This window comes from Astatotilapia calliptera, chromosome 19 (genome assembly GCF_900246225.1).
Source record: "Astatotilapia calliptera chromosome 19, fAstCal1.2, whole genome shotgun sequence".
Classification (NCBI taxonomy): Eukaryota; Metazoa; Chordata; class Actinopteri; order Cichliformes; family Cichlidae; genus Astatotilapia; species Astatotilapia calliptera.
This window is the reverse complement of record NC_039320.1, coordinates 19,246,191-19,268,543: the sequence shown is the minus strand read 5'-3', so window position 1 is coordinate 19,268,543 and position 22,353 is coordinate 19,246,191. Positions and strand designations below refer to the sequence as shown.

The 22,353-nt window shown below is 39.9% G+C and overlaps 1 protein-coding gene across 2 annotated transcripts; it reads right to left on the bottom strand.

The window, feature by feature from the left end:
• Nucleotides 1–173: 173 nt before the first annotated feature.
• On the bottom strand, nucleotides 174–15,764 carry keap1a (kelch-like ECH-associated protein 1a). 2 transcript variants are annotated; one of them, XM_026151928.1, is made up of 12 exons: nucleotides 15,100–15,764; nucleotides 9,339–10,197; nucleotides 6,930–7,129; nucleotides 6,683–6,839; nucleotides 5,715–5,807; nucleotides 5,396–5,542; nucleotides 5,151–5,257; nucleotides 4,305–4,434; nucleotides 3,770–3,966; nucleotides 1,957–2,162; nucleotides 1,305–1,481; nucleotides 174–665 (listed from the first exon to the last, which is right to left on the bottom strand). In XM_026151928.1, exons 2-12 carry the CDS (start codon nucleotides 9,549–9,551, stop codon nucleotides 484–486), a joined length of 1,809 nt encoding a protein of 602 aa, XP_026007713.1. In that variant the 5' UTR covers nucleotides 9,552–10,197; nucleotides 15,100–15,764; the 3' UTR covers nucleotides 174–483. The 2 variants fall into 2 exon arrangements, with proteins under 2 accessions (XP_026007713.1, XP_026007714.1); XM_026151929.1 differs by lacking the exon at nucleotides 15,100–15,764 and adding an exon at nucleotides 14,993–15,093.
• Nucleotides 15,765–22,353: the final 6,589 nt, after the last annotated feature.

The following is a 22,353-nucleotide window of genomic DNA, read 5'->3' as shown; positions in this document are numbered from 1 at the left end:
ATTAATATTTTTGTCATTTACACATTTGATTTATTTATTTTCAGAAACAGAGTGTACTAATTGCAAAAAATTTTTTTTTTAAAAACAAAAAGGCAGCTTTGGGTGAAACAAAATGAAGAAGTCAAATGTAGAGAGGAACTAGAAGTTCGCCTTCTAAACAAAACACTGAGGAGTTAAAAAGAAGTTAAGAACAATATTTAATTAAATAGTAATTAATTCAGTAGCACCTTGTTGATTGCAAGGCCGCGATCATATACTGACTGCATCACTTGATCCCCAGCAGATGTAGAAATATATTCCTTCCTCTTCAAAGTCCCCATATAGTCAATATCTGCAGTGTTCCACAGTGTAACCGAGATCAGTTCGGGTGGGGGGATAGCTGTTTTTATTTGGAAATATCGTCATTTAATGCACAGCCCCCTGTTGAAAAGCAGCACCACTTGGAAGTATATTCAGCACTTGAGACTTCAACAGATTCCATCCTCATCCCATGGCGTCTCCCTCTTCTTCATCTTCCTCAGGCAGGCTCCCGGGACAGGGCTCCATGGTAACAGCGACGCCCATGCCGCTGCGTCCAACGGGCATGTCTGTGACACATGTCCATTCATTTCTATCGGGACAGTAGCATTCAACACTGGACAGAAAGCCGTGTTGGTTAAAACCTCCTAAGTGGGACACACACACACACACACACACACACACACACACACACACACACACACACACACACACACACACACACACACACACACACACACACACACACTGATTAGCAAACATTTGCATCAATAAATAATTATTAATTATTCTGTCTTTAGGGGGTTTGTTTGCGATTTCAGAACTAATTTACAAAACAGATTTTAAAGAAAACTTTTCCTTTTTAAAAAAAAAGAAAAAAAAAGAAAAAAGATTGCAGTTATGAGTTCCTCCCAATGTGATATTTAATTCGCCAGCTGCATATCAGTTTACTATAAGCATCGGAACCACGCTTAACTTCATTTTATTAAATAACACTGAGTCAATGAGCCAGATTGGGAAGAAAACAGAGTGCAGCTCACTCTAGGGTAACAGAGCAGCACCTACTGATCTGCCTACCGGTCAATGAGAGGGATTTAATTACTTAAGTAGTCAGTATTTAGAAGTGTGTGTTGCAACACTCAGTAGAAATCGTGGAAGCGTTTATTACAGATATATTATCCTGTAAACATTAATGACACTGATAAGAGCAACATTTTTCACTCATCGCTTCAGATTCATGAAGTTGTATAATGTGCTTAATACCAAGCATTAGAAACCCGACTGACCGAAGACGAAGATGCGTCCCTGGTGGACAGTGACTCCATGTGCGCTACGAGAGTACTGCATCGAGGCCCTCTGCTCCCACGTATTCCTGGCTATGTTGTAGCGTTCCATAGTGGCCAGCTGGCTCTGCCCATCATAGCCTCCTATAGCATACAGGTAAGAGTTCACACACACCAAACCTGCAAGCACAAACAACACAAAAAATGAAATTTGCAACATAAACATGCCAGAGTTTCTTGGAGAACATCAGACGAGAAGACTGAAACAACTCTCATGATTACAGTCATCTTAACAGAAATCTGAATTATTTTAATCTGTACAAAGGCAGACGTGTAAAAAAAAAAAAAAAAAAGAAAGAGCAGGTTGCAGTTTTACATTGGGCTGTTTGTTAGGCAAGAGCAGTGGAAAAATAACATGTTACTTAGTGACTTTTTGAGGTGCTGATAGGTCAGATTTTATTATCTTGGGAGAGCACAAAGTTAGTGCTGTCCCTCTGTTTCCTGTTTTATACTAAGCTGCCTGAAACCTTATTTTGGGCAAAGGTCAGAAAAAGTAAAGACTATGTGAGAGTACTAAAGATAAGCGTGAAAATGGTAAACACTAAATGTGTCTAAACCTGCTTCTCATAAGAGCCAGAAATGCCCACAAACTCACCTAGTCCGCTGCGTATAGTATTCATGGGAGCCAGCTGTTGCCAGGTGTTAGTGTCAGGCTGATATTTCTCAGCTGTGTTCCAGCGGTTCTGTCCATCATAGCCCCCCACTACATACAGGGCCCCCCCGCACACCGCCACGCCGGCTCCCAGGCGAGCAACCGACATTGGACAAACAAAGGTCCAGCGATTAGACTCGGGATCCCACCTGCAAACCAAACAGCATTTGTGCAGAGCACTTAGTGCAATGATAATCTGTTGACAACTCCTAATGATATTACATATTAGTCAATTGACATAATTAAATTAATGTATCAGCGCCGCAAACTTTAAACCGATTCGGTGCGAAGCAGCTGCGCGCGGCAACTCTCTCGGTCTACACGAGCAGTCAACTTTAAGTGGATTAGGTTAAGCTGGCAACCATGTTTGGCAACTATGAAGAAGCTGTACTTGAAGCCAAAGCTATCGCAACACCAGTGAGCGTACAGAGAGACAAGAAAGTCCAGTCGTGTCCTTGGAGAAAACCGGCTGAATTAATATAAAGACAGCTTGGGATAAAGAGTGGCAGCAGGAGGAAACAGCTGCTCAATCCAAGGATGGGGGAAAAAAAAGAAAGCAAAAACCCTGCCTACCAGCACCTCTAAAGTAATTTACCAACAAGATGCAAGAGCTATATCAATCTTCATGTCTAGCTCTCAGCAGAAATAATATATTTATTTAGATCTATATATTTCTTGCATAACAACCCACAGGACTCTTTGCATAGGCAAATAATGGAAGGCATGACAACAAGAAACAATCAACATGAGCAGACGGGACTTCTTGTACTCTGACTGGTTAATGATTAAAAGCGTGTTGGCACAGTTGCTGGCACTGGTCGTATTCCAGCTGAAAACTGCTGATAGGAGTGTGGCTTATATTGCATCACCTGTCCTTTAATGTTCGGAACGCGCCTTAGAAAAAAGCAGCACTAAATTCAAGTCGCTCTTCCCTCTGACATTGGCCCTGCACTATGATCACTAAAATTTCTGCATCTACAGCGAGGTGCGCAACAGCGGCAAATTAGGAGCAAGGAGGTACGACTCCCCGCCGAGTCTCCGGCATGTTGCTTGCATTCGTTTGGGAAGCATCCTCGGGAGAAGAGCCGTTGCTGCCAACACCGATTACTATAAATGCTCTCGTCTCCTTTGATGTGTTACACTTTCAGTTTTCATCTCAATACTTTTATCAGCTTTCATTATATTTAGCAGCTTCTCAGAAGAAGATTTCCAACTGGTTTCTGATGAGCTCTAATAATTCTCTGCTGACTAGCATCTTTAAGACAGTTTTACATTTCAATCTATTAAAAAAGTGTTTAAGGTCACACTTGAAGTAGAAAGCTAATAATATCAATAGAAAGTGCCATTCTTGAGACTTTCTGTTAGTAATCTAACCTACATGAAAGCATTATATCTCCTTCTCGCGGCAACGAGAGGTAAAGTATACGCAACCAGATCTACATTCCTAAGAAGTTTGTCTGTACATGTTTTGAACGACCTCATGTTTTTGATGTTATGATGTCTAATTAGGCTAAGAGGAATACCAGCAAATTCTTGACTGCTCTTTAGCTTGAATAGCAGCCATTCATTTAATCTCTCTGGTGGCAGTCCCCATACGTGCGCCGAGGTAACTGTGCTTCTAAAAATCTGCATCTTAAAAAGAAAATCTGTGCTTCCACATTCAGCTTATTAAACACAACTTTAATGAAGTCAAATTACTTCTCGAGTGTCGAGTTAAAGACATAAATCGTCAAATAACAGCACAGAGATGTCTCACTTTTCCACCGTGTTGTGGTGTATCGAGCCCTGGGAGCCTCCGACAGCATAGACGCAGCCATCCACCACGCCCACCCCGACCCGGTTCCTGGGGATGTTGAGGGAGGCTCGCTGGCTCCACTGGTTGGTCATGGGGTTGTAGCAGCTCAGGGCGTTGGACTCTGTGTTGGTTTGAAGCGACAGGTTTCTGCCTCCAACCTGCGTTTAAGAACACTTTAAAAGTTTATGTTGAGAAAAGTGAAAAGAAAAACAACCCAGAAATCGCACTCACTGGCCACTTCATTAAGAACACTTTTTTGATGCTTGATATGAATTTCATTAGGTGGTTTTGACCATGTTTATCTCCATAACTGCATTGAGCTGCTGACATGTGATTGGCTCATTACATATTTTAATTTACGTGGACTTGAGCAGGTGTACTGAATAAAGAGTCCAGCAAGAGTAACTCTGAGTTTACTGCATTGTATCTGATCTCTGCGTGTTGTTCACAAATTAAAGCTCATTTCATTGACCGTATGATAACTGATGCAACATACAGTGTAGAGCAGTCCAAACAGTGTGCAGGCTCCCAGACCACTGCATGGCGTCCCCATGTCAGCCAGTTTTATCCAAATATTCCTCCTTGGATCGTAGGCCTCCATGGATGCCAGAGAATGCTGCCGGTATCTGAACAGACAAAAGAAAGTAGTGACTGGCTAGTTACTAAGATGAATGTCCAGAGTAAATAAACAGCTTTTCATGAGAGCTTGTGACATAACTTTGAATCCTTTGTTTGTTATTTGTATAAAGGTTAAAAAGGATATAAAGGATCTTGTCATATAGAGGCACAAATGCCAAAGATATAATATGGTGATTCATGTATGCATGCAAAGCTGGTCTCAAAATTTAATCTTAATCAGTAGGAAATGTGAAAATAATACTCCAGTCATTATCTGCTCTTCCTTATGTCAATACGCACTGATTGCTATGATTGTGTCTGTGTTTCCACAACAGCATCATCCCATAAAACAGGTCTATGAAAACAGAACAACATGATCATTAAAAAAAAGTCAATACAGCTCAATCATCAGTTAGAAGTTTACGCAGACAGGATGATTTCTCTTATGATAACACCAAGTCGAAAAACAGATTTTTCTATGATGGATAGGAGCCCAAAAAGCAGGGCTACTCTGCAAGGAAGACAGACTGTGTAACCTGCTCAACAGTCACCAGATGGCAGACTGAGCAACTTTCTGAATTCTTGATAAAACACAGTCTGAGCTCATTACCACGATAGTGTATTGTCTGATAATAATGATTAATATATGACAATCAGAACCTCAAAATATTTGCTGCAGCCAGTCACACATGTTTGCTGAGCATACACAGTGTTTGATAACTACCCGCCGGCCACGTAGATAAACTGAGTTCCCCGATTAGGAGCAGGAGGAAGCTTCCTCAGGGTCATATCCTGGAAGATTTTGGACAGGAAGTCCTTACAGGAATTAGCCTAAAATTAAGATAGGACACAAAATAAAATAAAAAATATATGGGAAAAAAAATGGGTCATATGGCTTTTTTTTTTTTTTCTTTTACACTTTGATACCAAAATAGCATACTAGTTTTTATAAGTGCAGCTGTGGTTTACCTTGCTGAGGATGGGACAGGACAGCAGCTGGTTCTTCAGGAACTTAGGCGGCAACGCATAGATGTGAACTGCATTCAAGAGGGCATGCAAATAGGGGGCTCTGCTCTCCATATCCCAGCGTACCCAGTCTGTGCAGGCTTTATACACCTGATGTGGATTTTATTCAAATATATTAATGCACAATTTGTTATTTATGTCTAATAGAGAATCTAACAGGAGATTCATTTAAGTATATTTTTGAATGAATACCATTTGTGAATGAAATGCCTGTTGTATGGCTCTCAATCAGATTTCAGATTTTTATTTTAGGGTCACACACCTCAGACTCACAGAGCACCTTGAGACTGTCCTGACTGATGAGCTCCAGCAGCTGGCAGTGAGTAAGACTGAAGAATTCCTCTTCTTTGGTCACCTTCAAGACAGATGCAGCATTTGGATTTTATTCAGTTTACTTTTCAACTTTAAGTATTACTTCCATTGATGTGAGTCGACAGGTATGAGGCAGCGGGAGAAACTAAAAAGCTAGATTCCATCATTTCATGAAAAAGGCAACAGGAGAAGTCAGAATAAGTATTGGCAAAAAGAACATAAAAGGCTTGGCAGTGACAGGGGGGCTCGATTTGTTCTCGACTCAGACAGATATGTGGAGCTCGGTTTTGGGTAAGCATTAAACTGACACTGAGTCAAAGTTCTTCGGTTATGTAAAGCGCTCAGAAACAAAACAGAACACGAGCCAGTGAGGTGGGTCTCTAAACTGTGCATAATTATGTGGGGACAAGTAAAACACAGTGATGATTCTGTGGGATAAGACTGCCCCATGTCTGCCTGTCCACATATATTCACCTATCACCATAGTTATCTCTCAGTTCTTGTGCTTTGCCTTAACAAAATCATCCCCACTGAGTTGGCTGAACTACCTACAGCTAGTTAGTCTTCAGAACAGGTTACTGCCAGATTGGACTTGTTCGCATGCTCTCCACCCTTGGGTGGAGTTTGGCCTGCTATGCCAGTGCTCACAGATAGGAAAGGTGCTGTTTCACAAGGTTTTGTTCAGATGTCTCTGAGAGAAAATAGATGTTAAGAGAGGCATTTTAATGCACCCAAGTATGGCTGTTGCACCCGGCTCAGATATAGGCTCAGCTGATAAGTACAGAAGTGGATCTATTTGCCTAGGTGCAAATAGGCCCTCTGCTCAACTTCTTTTTAGCTACGCGAGAATAATTTGAGATAAAAGACACAGTTTCTCATAATAATAACTGCACGTAAAGCTGTTGCATGTGCTGTTACCTCACTGAAGTGTGTATTGATGTACTCCCGACTCTGTTGATGCAGTTCTGTGCAACCGATCTCCTCAGCGAAGCGGGAGATACCAATGACGTTAGCTGGCTCTAGGTGTTTAATCAGATAATCGCAGCATGCCTTTGCCACATCCTCAATCTGATACCTTGCAGGATGTAAAAGAAGCAGAGGAGCATTATAGTCTTCACCTCAAAATATGACTTAACACAGTGGTCTGGATCTAAAATATGTTTACCTCATAGCAGCCAAAAGCACATGCAATACACACTTTTCTCCCACTGTTATGTGAGAGGTGTAGGCAAAGTCAATAAGTCTCCCGACCACCTCAGGGCAGACATCACGCAGGGTGACCTCCGAAGCGTGACACTCCTTGAAGCTGCTGGTAAACATGGCTCTGAAGTAGGAGCTACAGGAGGCCAGCACAACTTTGTGAACCTGAAAGAAAAAGGTTGTGATGATAATGAAACACTGGAAATGTGCTCAACAACTGAATGACAAGCGATCCAAGAAAAATTATGAGCTCATTTTGAATTAGACGGCAGCAACAAAAAGGAAGTTGGAACTGGGAGAACAAAAGGCTGAAAATGAAACGTAGTTAGAGTAATGACAATTGTTCTAATGTGTGGATTTTGTGTGTGTGAGTGCGATTCAGCTTCGACCTTGGCAGATTAGTGTCTCCAGTGACTGAGCTAATGATAAATCCCACTGAAGTAAAATAGCATAAACTGCATGACACATGAAGGGAAGTATATTCATACGTGACTGAATAGTCATTCGTGATGGAGCTAATGATAGGTCACGTTGAAGTACAACATAGAAAAGAAGAAACCATTGTGATGGAGTGGTTTTGATGTTTGAATTTGGCTTTAAATCTTGTATGTGAAATGTCCCAGAGAGAGTGAGAAGCAATAGGGTGTGACTTAAAATAAGGAGATTGTAGACACCAAAAAGAGCAAAAGAGGATAAAAGAGGGCTCCTAGGAACAGTCAAAGCTGTTCTTGCTCTAGTTTCTTTGTGATAGGCAGTAAACATCTGGCCCTGGGAGTCCACAATTAGAAATTACAGCAAGAAATGCCAGAGGAGCAACCACTGCCCGAACACTCTGGACTCATGAATAGGTTTTTATATTTCTTGGCTTTTCCTCTTCTCATTTTTTCCGTGTTATATTATAAAGTCAAACATGCAATTAATTAAAGTTGTTAATTAAATCACTTAAGTAATTATTATTAAGTATAATTTATTTAATTTGGCTTTTGCTTTGCTACTGCTAAATTGCGTAAATTAAATATCCTGCATTCAAAAAGTCTAAATTGTGGACATTTCCTTTTTAATCCCTTGTGAAAAAGTAAAGGTTAAAACCTGTGTATTATTATAAGATCGCTCAAGGGGTTCTTACAAGTTACTCTAGCCTTAAAAATTAACAGATCCTCTGGGCCTACTTTTCCAGACCACTAAATGTTAACTAACTGGGCTAAGAAGTGCAGAGATTTAGAGGAGAGCTGCTGATAACAGGTATGGCTGAAGGTAGAGGGCTTGACCAGAGGGCCACCCTGGCAAGGATGCTTTCAAAGGAAGCAAGAACGACATTTGGAGGACAGAGAAGCAGGTAGAGCTGGGCATGTCTCGTCCCCTGCCTACTGGGTAATACTCATAGGAACAGAGACTCACAATTTTTAAACAGAGAGGTGGTACCACACCTTCTTGTATTGGGGGTGGGGGGTTGGATAGTGCAAAGGCACCATATGTGAACATGATCCACACACATCCCGTTTGACCAAAGCTCATTTTAATGGATCTCTGATGATATGAGGGTGCATTAGTGCCTGTGAAATAGCCAGATCAAACATCTGGCAAGGCACCATCAATGCTGGAAGATGTATAGAGGTTACATATGCTCCCATTCTGATGACGTCTTTTTTAGGAAGGGCTTGCATATTTCAGCGAGACAACGCGAAACTGCATATGGAATCTATTCCAACTGCATGGCTTCATAGTAGAAGAGTCTGGGTGCTACACTGGTCTGCCTGCACTGAAAACATGAAATGAGATAATATGACAAAGACGACCCAAGACTGACGAGCAGGTGGAATCTATATCAGACAAGAATGGAACAAGGTATCTCCCAAAGGTTCAGCAGCTGATCTCCTCAGCTCACAGAGGCGTAATGAGTGTTGTTAAAAGAAGAGGTGATGCTACACTGTGGTAAACATGGCCCTGTCCTTTTTTAGAGACATGTTGCTGCCATCGAATTCAAAATACCGTCTTATAAATGGTCCAATTACTCAGTTTGAGCATTTGATGTTTTCTGCGTTCTATTGTGAGTAAAATGCGGTTTATAAGATTTGCAAATTGTTTTTTTAATTTATTTACGCTTTTAAAAAAAAATGGGTTCACATTAATATGAATCATTTTGAATAATTATTCTCTTATATATTTAACTTGTCCGAGAGCCTTTTATTATATTTGGCGTGCACTTTGCAAGTTTCTAAAATGTAAATGGAAAAACTTGCTGTCACTGCGTGTTGTTTTTCAGCAGCACTTTTTAAATGCTGACCTTTGTATTAAATTTAAATTGTCATAAAAAAAAATAACCCAACAACACAAACTACACTATGATTCTAAAACTTCAAACACGACCCATTACCTTGAAGTCGACTGTCCTCTCCTTGTATGTGACATGCAGCACCAGATCACACAGCAGTTCGTTCTGCCGGAACTCATCCATGGCCTTCAGGGCCCTTGAAGCATGGTTCTCGACGGTGTAGTCAAGATATCCAGACCCACGCATAGAGGGAACCACAATAGCTGAGAAATCTGAGTCGCATGTTGGACGTTTCTTCTTTTTAGGGCAGTGCATTATGGGGAGAAAGCACTTTAGATCTAGTTTTTCAGTGATACAGTCTTTTACAGTCAAACGTTTTTAGTTCTTATCCCATTGGATTCAAACTTTCAACAGAGAAAGTTCCTTTGGTCTTCAACTCATCAGTAGGTAAAGGCTACAGTGTGCAAGTATCCTCAGTTCCTCCATTTTGCCAAAAAACATTCAACACAAAAATAGTCTTTTAGCATGTCGACAACCCCCTGTGTAATAGTACATTCCATCGGTGATCACTGCTACAGCCAGCAGGCGAAGTAAGACGTCCAGATGCTGCAAAAATTAAGCTCAAGTCATGCGTTTCTCTGCAGAAATACAGCAAGGAACCGTATTTGTAAACTGACGGTGAACCACATAAGGCTCGCTCAGCCACGTATCCTGCCCCATCTGACATGACTGACAATATTTGTGTCACACAGTTCCCAAAGCAAAAGCAACGATCATGAAATTACTTTTGGTCCGGATTTGAAAGAATTCAGGCTTTTCAAAGTAGTCCATTCTGACGTTTTCCAACGTCTTCTGCCATTTAGCGTTTTTACATGAAAAAAGGAAGCGGTTGGCACATGTGTGCAACTGCAATCAGTTGTATCATAGCAGGGATTCTTCTTCAACTCATGTGATGCTTATCCTGGAGAGAAGAGGGTAAAACAGAGAGAGGGGGGGTGTTAGGAAAGCTGAGAGTTTTTCAGTGATTTAAAAAGAAGCAAATATAATCAAGATCTCCGGATATGGCATTTTTTTCTTATGCGTATGTGGGTGTGTTACTGTGACACACTGTGGGTTTCACTTCCTTACAAATGAATCCGAAAAAAACGTGTTGTGACGAACTGCTTTATGACACAGCTTTCAGCCGAGGAAATAATCACTGTGTTTGTGATTTCTTCTAAGATTTTCATAACTGCAGGTTAACAGTCTGCATATAAACCAGTTATCCTTGTACTTTTTTGTTTTTGTGTTATTTAATTTCTATTGCTTGATTTCATTTTTGACTTCCATATGACTAAATGTGATATTTTATCCTCAGAGTGACATCTGGCTAAATACAGATTTGTTAGGACTGATATTTAAGAGAAGTGAAATTACACAACCAGATAATGACTTTCAAGCTATTGTGATCATTGTCCTTAAACTTTTTTTAAACTGTTGTCACAGGGGAGGAGGTGGGGTACACCCATGACCAGTTTAGAACCACCAGTAAGCCTGAGTGAGAGTCCTTCAGCTTCCCCTATAGTATATATAGATTTTTATCATGCTACCTGAGGATAATAATTAAATATAGTTATTAAAAGAAAAAAAAAAAAAGCAACTTTGATCTATCCAAATGAGTCATCAGGCACATGCTAATTTTTAACTTGCATATTTTGATGTATGTGGTATATCTTGCTATTTTAACGTAATACTGACCTGCCAGATTGGTCTATACATGTTCAGAGAATGACGCTTATTTTATTTTGTTTTGTATTTTTTAATCCACTATTTAAGTAAATTTAAAATCAAACCATTAAGCTTCGATTGAAGTGCATATTTATGACTTTAATTCAAGATGTTCACCAAAGATTTTGCATTAACTATTCAGGAATTGTTCATTTTTATACATAGCTCCCTGTTTGAGAGGCTCAAAAAATCGAACTTGCATTTCGCATCTTTCACTGAAACTCTCAATATGCGATTTAAATGTTTAAGTTGTAATGTTTAAGTTCGCTATATTTTTGATTAGCCTGATAAACCAAAATAAACATCCATCCATCTTCATCCGCTTTATCCGGGGCCGGGTCGCGGGGGCAGCAGCCCAAAATAAACCTATCAAACAGATAGCGAAAAAGCCTTAGGTGTGGCCATACCCTATCAGAATTAATCTAAAATCAGAAACTTGGACGAGGTCTGGTCAGTAAGCTCCAACATCAGGCATTTGCCTCACTGAAATCACTGACACTAAAGACCAAGCAATGGTGGAAGCGTGAGTGACTGCCATTCGTCTGGAGGCCAATTTGTTTGCCCAAAGTTTTGTTTTTGCTACAGGGTGTCCTCTCAACTTACAAACTTATTTACGTCTTATGTAAGAGATATGCAAAAGGTTTTGTGTAACAGGTTTAAAGATAATTAGAAGAATTAATGCATTAAGCTGTCAAATTATGAAAAAATGCAAGTAAATAAAAGACAAAAGCAATTATTTTGTAGCACACGTCTTTATGCAGAACAGCACACCTTGATCAGCTACTTGTCAAGCAAACAGTAAAATCTCCTGCATGCCAGCGTCAGTTGCTGCTGCTCCAGCTTGAAGCAAAACAAATCAGCTCATGAGGTGGAGATGAAGAAAGGACTTTTGTTATCTTGCCTGGTAGATATAGTGCATTTGTCTGTGTGAGAACCCTTGGAATCATTAAACATGTAAGCATTAAGGCGGACAAATCAAGGCCCCGCTGAAGGCTAAACCATGCAAGATCCTTTTGACTATTATATGCAAAATGTCATCATTTGCAGCTTTTTGGCAACACGCGTGCATAATTAAAATACTATTGCCACACACATTTTGGAAGATTTTTTTTTTTAAGTCAAAGCAAAAGGTGGTTTAGAGATAAGGGGATTTGCAGAGCTGCACAATTAAATCTACTCAGCCACCAGCTACCTCACATCTCAGCCTACAGTTAGTCAGCCTGCTTGCTGGTCATATGACCCAATGTGTCAGACAAAGGGGGGGGTAGGGCAGAAAAAATGAGATTTTCAGGGAAGCACACACTGATGACAGTAAAATGATGGAGAAAAAAAAAAAGATAAGAGGGGGAAGTCCACTCGAGGAGGGAGTAAAACAGTAACGCTGATATGACACTTGGTCTGACCAGTTTATTGATTCTAGCTAGATATGAAGGTTCTGTTTGACCGAGGTCCTCACCGGTAGCACCGCAGTGGGAGTGCAGTTTAGTTTAGTTGCATTTAGAAACTCCTTAAATCAAATATCTCAATTTGATTTAAGGAGTTTCTTTCTTCCTTTTTCTTTAAAAGCAGTTTTTTGTCAGATGATATCATACTTTTGACACTAAAAACAAAGAGAAGCATTGAAGCCACTGATTCCGGCTGCAGATGAGTTTGCTTTTCATAAATCACACGCCATTCTTAGTGCAGAATTTCTGAGAAGAAACAAATGGGGCAGACAGTTAACCATTTACAGATTGCTTCCGTACATCCCGAACAGTAGAGTAACTGGTGCAGTCAGCACTTATGGCAAATTTCCTGTTTAGAAATGTTATTGAATTACTTATTTCAAAACGACCTTTTTAAACAGATTAAAACTGAAATAAATATCGTCCTAAACTGCTGAGCTGTAATGAGTGCACATCCTTCGAAATGTTTTGTAACAGTAGTGACAAAAGCGCCTCTGCTGTGTCATCTTTCGTGTCACCATTGACTTTTCTCGAGACAAATGTTGATGATGACAAAAGCACATTTTCTGAAAAAAAAGAAAAGGAAAAAAAGAGGAAGACTGGAGTTGAATGCCACGGGATGATTGTAGTGTTTTAAAAAATTGAAACATCTGTTAACTCAGCCATAACAGCCCAACAAGGAAGAAAAAGAAAAAAAAACCCCACTCGTAAGCAAGTTCCGCTGTGCAAGCTTGAATTTTGTAGACCAGTGCATGTGATAACACAAAGTCTAACCAATGTCCGTGCGATGTTCGATTGCACCTATGTGTGAACAGTGCAGGTAACTGTCCAAGGAAGTGAATGCCATGTATCCTGCTTTCTGCACAGAGCACCCTCACCTAAACCAAAGGAAGTAGGCCTATTTCCAGATGTGATCATTCATTTAATGTGTACTCTCTCTCTCTGGATAAGATAGCACCTCTACACAGTTGCTATGTTATTTTTATTTGAGTTACTGTTGCTTTCCTATCAGTTCGAAGTAGTCTGGCCATTCTCCTCTTGAATCAACAAGGCAGAGAAGACTCACGCTCACTGGACATCATCCTTTTTCCTGACCATTCTGTGAAAAACCTAAAGATGGTTGAGTGGAAAATCTCAGCAGATCAGCAGTTTTTGAAATACTCAGACCAACCTATCTCCACCAATAACCACACCACGTTCAAAGTCACTTAAATCACCTTTCCCCCCCCAATCTGATGCTCGCTTTGAACTTCAGTTTGACCATGTCTAGATGCCCGAACGCACCAAGCTTCTGCCATTTGATTGGTGGATTAGATATCTGCGTTAATGTGTATTTGACCTATTAAAGAGTCTAATGGACATCATTTAGAAAATCAGACAACACCAGTGCCTCATTTCTCACATTTGAGAGGGATGCAGATCTCCAGCTAAACTGAACAGGTTCTCCCTTTGCTTGCACTCCCACGCTTTAGCGAGTGTCATGACATTCAGCCTAAGATATTTTGTGTAATCTTGCTGGTGAACAGAGAGCACTGATCACATTCCCTCCCTTTAGAGGAAAAACAGTTGACACACTGGAGGTGGTGAAATTTAGGAAATAAGTAGTTCCCAAGCTTCTTGTAAGGAAGTTCAATAAACAGAAACCCTGGCCAAGTGTTACACAGCCTAAAATATTTGAAAAAGAGCTACAATTTATTTGTGTGTGCCATTCAACCAGAGACAGAAACAATAAATACACATCAAGCCTGTTGTGGAACGTGTAGGAAAATAGCTTGTTATCCTAAAAAGCATGCTCTTTTGGGACTTGTGTAGCCTTTCCCCCCTTTCATCTTCTTCTTATTATAAAATTACGCGGATTCGCAAATTAATCAACAAACTTGCATTTATCATTCCCTTATTCAATTAATTACTCAACGGGAAATTGAACTACAGTTATTTCTTTAAAAATTGTATCTACTTTTATTCATTTTATGGAATTTCCTTTTTAAAAGGTCGACAACATTTTTATTTTTTATATGATTTAAAACTGGTCTGGGGACTGTTAGCTTTTTCTGAATAAACGAATCAAGAAAACGAACTATGGCCACCGGATCTGCGTTTAAAATGCAGAAGCACAGCAATAGAGACCTCTTTAACATTTTCTTGCGTCAAAAGAATGATTTAGAGAACTAATATCAAGTAAATATCCCTACGTTTGACTGGTCCTGAACAATAAACAACTTTTTAAAATCAAACCGCCTAAACAAAATTCCACCGGATTCTATTTGAATTTTGCAATTTAGTCAAAATATATTTGATTTTATCTGCAAAACCAAAAACAAATAAAAGGCACAACAGCAGCAGCATTCAGCGCTCCGCATGCAAAGGCGACAAAGCAAACGTTTCAATTCCCCTTTAAGAGTCTGCGCACCAGGAGAGGAAATAAACTCCACTGCTCAACAAGAACCGTACAAACTACCCCAGCCGAGGGATCAGCCTGTCCGTGAACGTTGCTAATGTCGGAATAGTGATGTCAGGAGTGCTGCTGGAGGATCACAAACTCACGAGAACCGTCTTTAAACACATCACAGCGATCCCCCTTTCCTCTCTCCCCCCAACCGAAGGGCGCGTCCGCGCTGGTTTTATTCTCCAACAGCTGCAGATTCACTTACCTACAAAAACACCTGGTCGGCAGCCGCTAAAACTCCTCCGTCGCAAGAGAACGGGGCGCATTCACACAGAAGCCAACTCAAACAAGTTACGCAAGACTTGCCCAATCAGCACGATAAGTGTTCGCCGGTGTTTCTCTGCACAGATCTCTCCGTCCTACCAGGAAACCCGCTGATATCTCGTCCTCCACGTCAAAGGGACAAATGTGCACTTGTGAACTTCGTCGATGCTCTGAGTCGCTGAGGGCCGACGTCCAAAGGCTGTAGTGCTGTTGGTGGTGCTGGTGTTGGGGGAGGAGGAATATACACCAACATGACACTGCAACTTTTCACTCCGCAAACATTGTGCGGGGCAATAACTACGCATGTTCAGACCTACACGGCAACTAGTCGGACGCCGCATTCCTCAAAGTGAAACTGAACTTTGACTGGGGCAGGACAGCGGCTTCAGGAATTAGATAATAGTTACGCAGATGAAACACGCTTCAGCGAGAATAACAACAGCATATCTTTTATCCAACAACCCGAAACTCACACACACACACACACACACTCTCTCTCTCTCTCTCTCTCTCTCTTAGGAGAGTGAGCTGCAGAGGAAATCCACAACATTTCCTGCAGTTCGTTCAGATGGATTAAAATCAGGGCCCATGGTAGAATGGTCAGCTGTTTTCTTTATTCTTTGGCGCTATTAGATGCAGGCTTTGAGTTTCAATAAATCCATGCGTCGTTATGTTATGCTAAGATATGTCATATCAAAAAAGGATGTCATTTGTTACATCTATACAAAAAACAGAAAAAAACCTGCATGCTTTTTGAGCTATCGAGCTCCTTTATGTGTCCATTCTCTATAATTCCTCAGGATTACTTTAATCTTAGAAACTTGTTTTGAAGGTTTCCCTCTGTTCAGCCTGTGGACAGTTTTTTGTTTCTATTTTCCCCGTCTAGCTGAGGTGGTTGTGGACTCGTTGACTTTATACTTCCTGATAATTTAACTGTCAGCACAGAGACAGAGGTTATTTAAGCCTTTACTTTAACCATGCTTGGGGTTATTTCTTTTGTCTTTTTCATGCTTGTCTGATTGAAATGAAATGTCCACATGTCACCCCATGTAAGGGTTGACAATAATTTTGTCTGGGCTGTTTTAGACGATCTTTGTGGAAAAGGAGATACTTGATTATGTGTTCTAGCAGGACTATGATCCCAAATATACATCAAAACTGATTTTGGAAAGGATACAGAAGGATAATATTAAGGTTATTGAATGGCCTTCCCAAAGCCCCAGCCTCATTCCTATTCAGAATCAAGAAGAGTGATTAAATATCCAGCCAGAAGTACCAGAAACTTGTTGATAGTTCCCAAATGTTTTTGGTTGAGGTGCAACTTGTTGTGGTATGCACTCAGTCCACCCTGGAAAAAGAACAGTTCAAAGAAATCATTCAAAGCCCAAAGCTGACCTTCATGCCCATGATGAGTGTGTAAACCGCTGTCCACAACTGTATGTGTGACGACAGAGCTGTCCCAAGAAGAAAGGACCATTGTTTCACAGAAGTGTAAGGACAACAATATGTTTGGACACAAGTAAGAAAGAAAAGAATTCTCTAGCAAGTGTGATGACGCCTGTTAAATGACTTTCCAGTTTTTATAATGCTCTCCTTTGTTTTCTGAGTCTTTTGAACACAGAAAGAGGTCAATGTACCTCAGCCTAGTTCAAGAAAAAGAATGTGTGCCATGATAAAAAGAACCAGTCTGCATAGAGAAATAGATAATTGATATTTTAATGTGCTTCAAACAATTAGGCTTACCCTTAGCAAGTCCATGATCGGACTCTTCTAAATAGCACAAAACAATCTCTGGAGTCCTAACAAGGCATTAAAATGATAAATTGTTTGGGTATCTTGTATGGTATCATAGGAGAAAAAAACACAACAGGGGAGATTCTGGAAGTGGCTTATCAGGGTTTTTCAGGTCATTGGACTATCCCTCATGTCATTATATTTTCTAGGAAATTGAGAAACAGGTCATTGAAACATGGAAATGCAAATGAAAGTGCAGGACATGAGGCAAAAACAAGAGTTTGTACAATTCTCAGTACGTTTATTCAGCCTGAACTCTTAGGCACACTTCCAGCTTTGCTGTAACTTCTTTATAGTCTTCAGTTCTCCAGGCTTCTTCGAGAACATTCAAAGCTCTTTGGGTGTTGGCTGCCTTTTGTTCTATTCAGTATCAAGATGATCTCACACTGCTTCAATAATGTTGTCGTCTGGACTCAGGGAAGGCCAATCCGTGACTTTCATTGTGTTTTCTTCTATCTGGGTATACTGTTACTGCATTAGCATATTTGGGATCACTGTCATGCTGAAAAATGAAGCAATTACCAATCAAATGCTTTTCAGATGGTTTTGCATGGTGGATCAAATGCTGATGTTATTTTTCTGGATTCATAATTTCATCAGTTTTGACAAGATCTCCAAGAAATACAGCCCCACTATTTTTACAGATGGCTGCAGCCACTAACTGTTGTACCTCTCTCCTGAACCTCTCCCTAGATATTGACAGCAATACTAACCAAATACTTCAAATTTGGACTCATCACTCCTTAAGACCTGTTGCAAATGATTTTCAGTCCAGTTCTTGTGTAATTCGGCATAGCTCATTAAGAATGGCTTCTTGACAGCCATCCATCCCCTGACACCATTTCTGATTAGGCTTTGGTGAATAGTTCATGGATCAACTAATGGGCCAAATGGATCTTTCATGTCCTATGTGCAGCTGAATAGTGTAGTGGTAAGGCTACACAACTTCGGCGTGGGAGTTGCAAGTTTGATTCCTACCTGGTATCCTGTAAGGGTCCTGGCTAGACCCCCAATGCTAAAACCAAGCCCTGGAATGGCGCGGCTATGTCTGCAGCTTATCTACAGCTCGTACACAAGCATTTCACTGCATGTTGAACTGTGTATCTGACAAGTACAAAAATTTGAATATCTGAGGCCTTTGGTGTTATTTCCCCCTATTTGTTAAGAAATGTCTTTCATCTGTTTTAGGCCTGTCATGTATTTTGTCCTCCATTTCCTCAAATGAATGAAGAACACTGTACACCATGCTGAGATATGCCAAGTTATTGGCTAATAGCTCTTTGGCAATCACCTTATTGATGGAAAAACACTATCATGAAATAGCATACTATCATATCACTTTGGCATTTTTTATAGATTCAGCTAAAGAAACAGGAACAAATTGGGCTTTGTTGTTACAGGCTGCTAGTAACAAAGGACCTAAAGACACACTTTAACGTGGATTCTTTGTTAAGTTGTTTGTTATGTGTAGGCACAACATCCCTTGTTTTTTATGCTTAAATGATTCATAGGTCAATGTTAAGCAACTTTAACAAACTACAACAACAAGCAAAATCTTCTTTAATCTTCTGAAAATGCTCAGGGACAAGGACTAGACTGAAAATGAGTGAAAAGACAGTCAAGGTCCAAAAAACCCCCAAAACTGTGAAAGACTTTCAGAAAACTAGTGCTCAACAACACTTAAAAAACAAAAGTCTAGCACCTTAGAAACAAATTATGAAGAAATGGAGGATGTCTCAAAAATCTTGTACAGTAGTGTAGATGTGACAGCACACTGTTGTTCAGTGTAGAAACACTGATCATTGGTGCACATACATCAAATGGAATGAGTCTGTTTTATCCCATCTCAAAGAATTTTCCTTTTAATATTTGGGGGTGAATGTAGTGAGCATGTGAGGTGTGAGTCAGCTAATGGGCAAGTTTAAAGCTAGAAGTAAAAGAGCCATGTTTGACTTGTTTAACAGTTGATCTGAGTTACTACTTTTATTCAAAAATCAGTCTGATGATTTGTTAAAGCCTCTTTGGTGATGGCATAATACTGACACTTAGCAATATCCTCCAGCTTGTATTGCGTGGGTGATCTGCACAATTTGTCAATACAGCATTGTGCAGAAAAGGTTCTTAATAACCTCCGTATAATCACTTGGTTACTGTCATTTAAAGAATAGTTGGTGTTTTGGAGATACATTGGTACACGGACTTAACAGGATTTAAAGGATAATGTCAGGGTTCACATTTCTAAGTCTCAATAGTCCCAGGTGATCCATTAACTTTGGTTCAGCCAGATTAAGTGACTTTGTTTCCTTGACTATCTCACAGTTAATGTATGTATAAAAGTGTCTTGAAAAATACAAAATTTTAATATAATATACATTGATATCCTGTCAGTGAATATCTAATGCTGCACCAGAGGTGACATGCCACACCCTTGGCAAATGGCCACACTTTCGGTGCTTGACTTAATTCCAAGAACATAAACACAGAGCTCAACACACGCAAAGTGAATGACTTGCAAACAACCAAACGGGAACTCCTGCAAAATAATTAATGAGGTACTAGCGTCTCTTGAGCAGACTTGTTCAGCAACTTCTTATGTTTTGTTGTTTTTGTTTATGTTTAACTAAAGACTAGTATAGAGTTTAGGGAAAATTTTGCATGATGATAGAAATGAAAAGACATGCAGCAAAGGGCCGTGGGTCACATTCGAACCCAGGCCAGTTGGCCGCCAACTCATCACGGCGAGCTAAACCGGCACCCTGTTGCTTTGAAACTTTATACAATAATTCTCAGCCCACTAGCATTTTGACATAATATCGCTCAGCTTTATATTGCCTATGGAGTCAGCTAAGGTGACATTCAGGAAGTCTCCTCGTAACTTTTGGTAACAATACTATCTTTGCACACCACACCACACCCAACAACACCAAGAGCTCAAATCCAAAATCTACCTGCAAATATTGCCACTATTGGAAATGTTGCATCATATCGTGACAAACGATGTCAGCTGGTTCACTTGAAGGTTCGGTTTCTAGTTAAAGACACAACAAATGATTCACAATGCTGTGAAAGAATTTGCCAGTAATTGATGAGCAATGCAGATTTTTAAATTCTGTCTAGCTCAGTTGACTATTTCCTAGTTTATTTTTCTGAGCCATGCTGATTTGTGTTGCAAAGAAACTGGTTTTGACTAGAATTTCTGTATCGTCATCTTAGTTTCAGTATGTTGTTTGACCTGCTAGGTTGGGTAACTAAGCCTAGGCTTAGTCCATTCACAATGCAGTAAAATTATAAAGGTCTTATCTTAATTCAAGCGAACACCACACCACTCTCTTTCGCAGTAAGATGCCTATAAATACATGATAGTGGGTGATTCACCTCTGTTGACTCATTTTGTGACACATAATATGCAATTAAAGTTGGGGTAAGAGCTTGGGCAGGAATGTCTGCATGGGCATGTACAAATATTTGACATTTTTCTCCCTGCTCTATGAGCCTCAGTTATAAGAACAAAGAATACCATAAGTCACGTCTTCTCACAGCAGCATACAGATAAATCCAGAGTTGCTTTTGTATTGAGATCCTTTATAGAAGTAAAATGATCAACACAAGAATGAATACCCAACTGTAGGTGAACATTTTGCACAAGTACCAAAAAAACAAAAGTTTCCAATACGAAAAAGGCACGCCCAACAAAACATTCATCCATCTGAAGATATGGTTCTTAGTCAGTTTGCTTTAGGTCCAGCCATTTCCTATGTCAAATATTAGACTGTTAACATGGAAAATTTTCCACTATGTTCAAAATCTACTTGGATCTTTTTTTTTGCCTGGTTGCTACTAGCACGTGCATTTGTTTGCTTTTCTCATTTTTTTTTTTCTTGTCTTTTATTTTACCCTGCTACTGCACACACCCACACACACATACACGCACACGCAAATAACGTAAGAGCAATGAGTGTGAACCAAAGCAGCGAGGCGAAGCAACGGTAACGCCTGAACAATAAGTTTTACTGTAAGTTAACAGTACATCAGTAACCCAAACATTTACATGTACAACTTTTATTATTTTTTTAAATCACAGCCACAGTGACTAAGCACTTTTTTACAGACTCCTGATTGGATACATGCAGCAATAATAAATAAAATTAAAAAATACAAACCAACAAAAGCAAATAACGATGGAGGATAAGACTTTAAGTGCTCTGATATGATTTATCTGGTTAATTGATGTAGATGAAGTCAATACATTACATACTGCCACACTTTTTGGAACATGTTAAGGAAAAAACAATGAGGAAAAGACAACTCCAGTGTTCAGGGAATTTAACTGTACTGACTGTAGGCTTATTAGGTGAAGACAGATGTTGTTGACAGTTGGTGCTAGACTGAATCAGCTCTTCTTCAGCTATCCATAAACCTCCTGCTGCTTCCCCCACACTGATCCAATCGCTAAGGCTCGCCCGGTGCCTTCAGTGCTAAAGGAAATAAGAAACGAAGCACTTGAAGCACTAGTTGTCACTTAAATGTAAACATACATTATATAATTTGCGCATTTGTCAAAGAGACTGCTACATTTCCATTGCTTCGAGATGTTTCTTAAAAATGATGAGTCACAACATGTCCCTTGCACAACCTTTTGAATTTTTTTGTTGTTTTTTGGGGTGAGTCACCCACTGATGTTTTGATAAACACCGAGGGTTTCCCCTTGATATTTACATTGGTACTTTAATAGATATACACCATGCGATATTAAAGTACCAATAAAAGATAGTATTTGCTTTATTAACACCTGTTGATATTTGGACCTGTTGCCATGGGATCACACTCAAGTCCTATTTACTGCTACAAGGAAGTAAAAAGTACAACAGCATCATGACACAGCACAACACTGACCACATACTGTAACACTTCTGCAAAGATACACTTCTTGTCTTTCCACCTTCACGTCATATTGGAATTTAGCTCCATCTTCTCAGCATTCTTTTAATTTTTATCTTTCTCACATTTTCACATTTTCTTCCTCGCCTCTCCTCAGTAACAGATCCATAATTTATAGCATTTTTGGCACCAGCAGTGTGCAGTTTACATTAAATAACTCTTGGATATCAAACACACGCCATGCTGCTAGGTTGTTGTTGTTGTTGTGTCTGGTAGGAGAACCTCTGTGATATTGTTCATTAGTGTTACTGTGACAGGGGATGGTTTGAGCTTGACTTCATGCACTGGGAAAGTGCTGCCCTCTTCTGCTTGAACACAGAAGCACAAAACCACACTGTGATGATAAAAAGCAGCATGACATTTTCTCAAACACTCTAGTCAAGTTTAGTTTTGCAGTACTTTCTTCTTCTTCTTCTTCTGGCTGCTGCCTTTAGGGGTCGCCCCAGCAGATCATCTGCCTTCA

Excerpts from the sequence above, each read along its gene's own strand:
- keap1a (XM_026151928.1), bottom strand. The coding sequence starts at position 9,551 with ATGCACTGCCCTAAAAAGAAGAAACGTCCAACATGCGACTCAGATTTC. Across the intron at positions 5,808-6,682 it reads TCAATACACACTTCAGTGAG|GTGACCAAAGAAGAGGAATT; the intron begins GTAACAGCACAT and ends TCTGTCTTGAAG. Across the intron at positions 3,967-4,304 it reads TGTTTGGACTGCTCTACACT|GTTGGAGGCAGAAACCTGTC; the intron begins GTATGTTGCATC and ends TCTTAAACGCAG.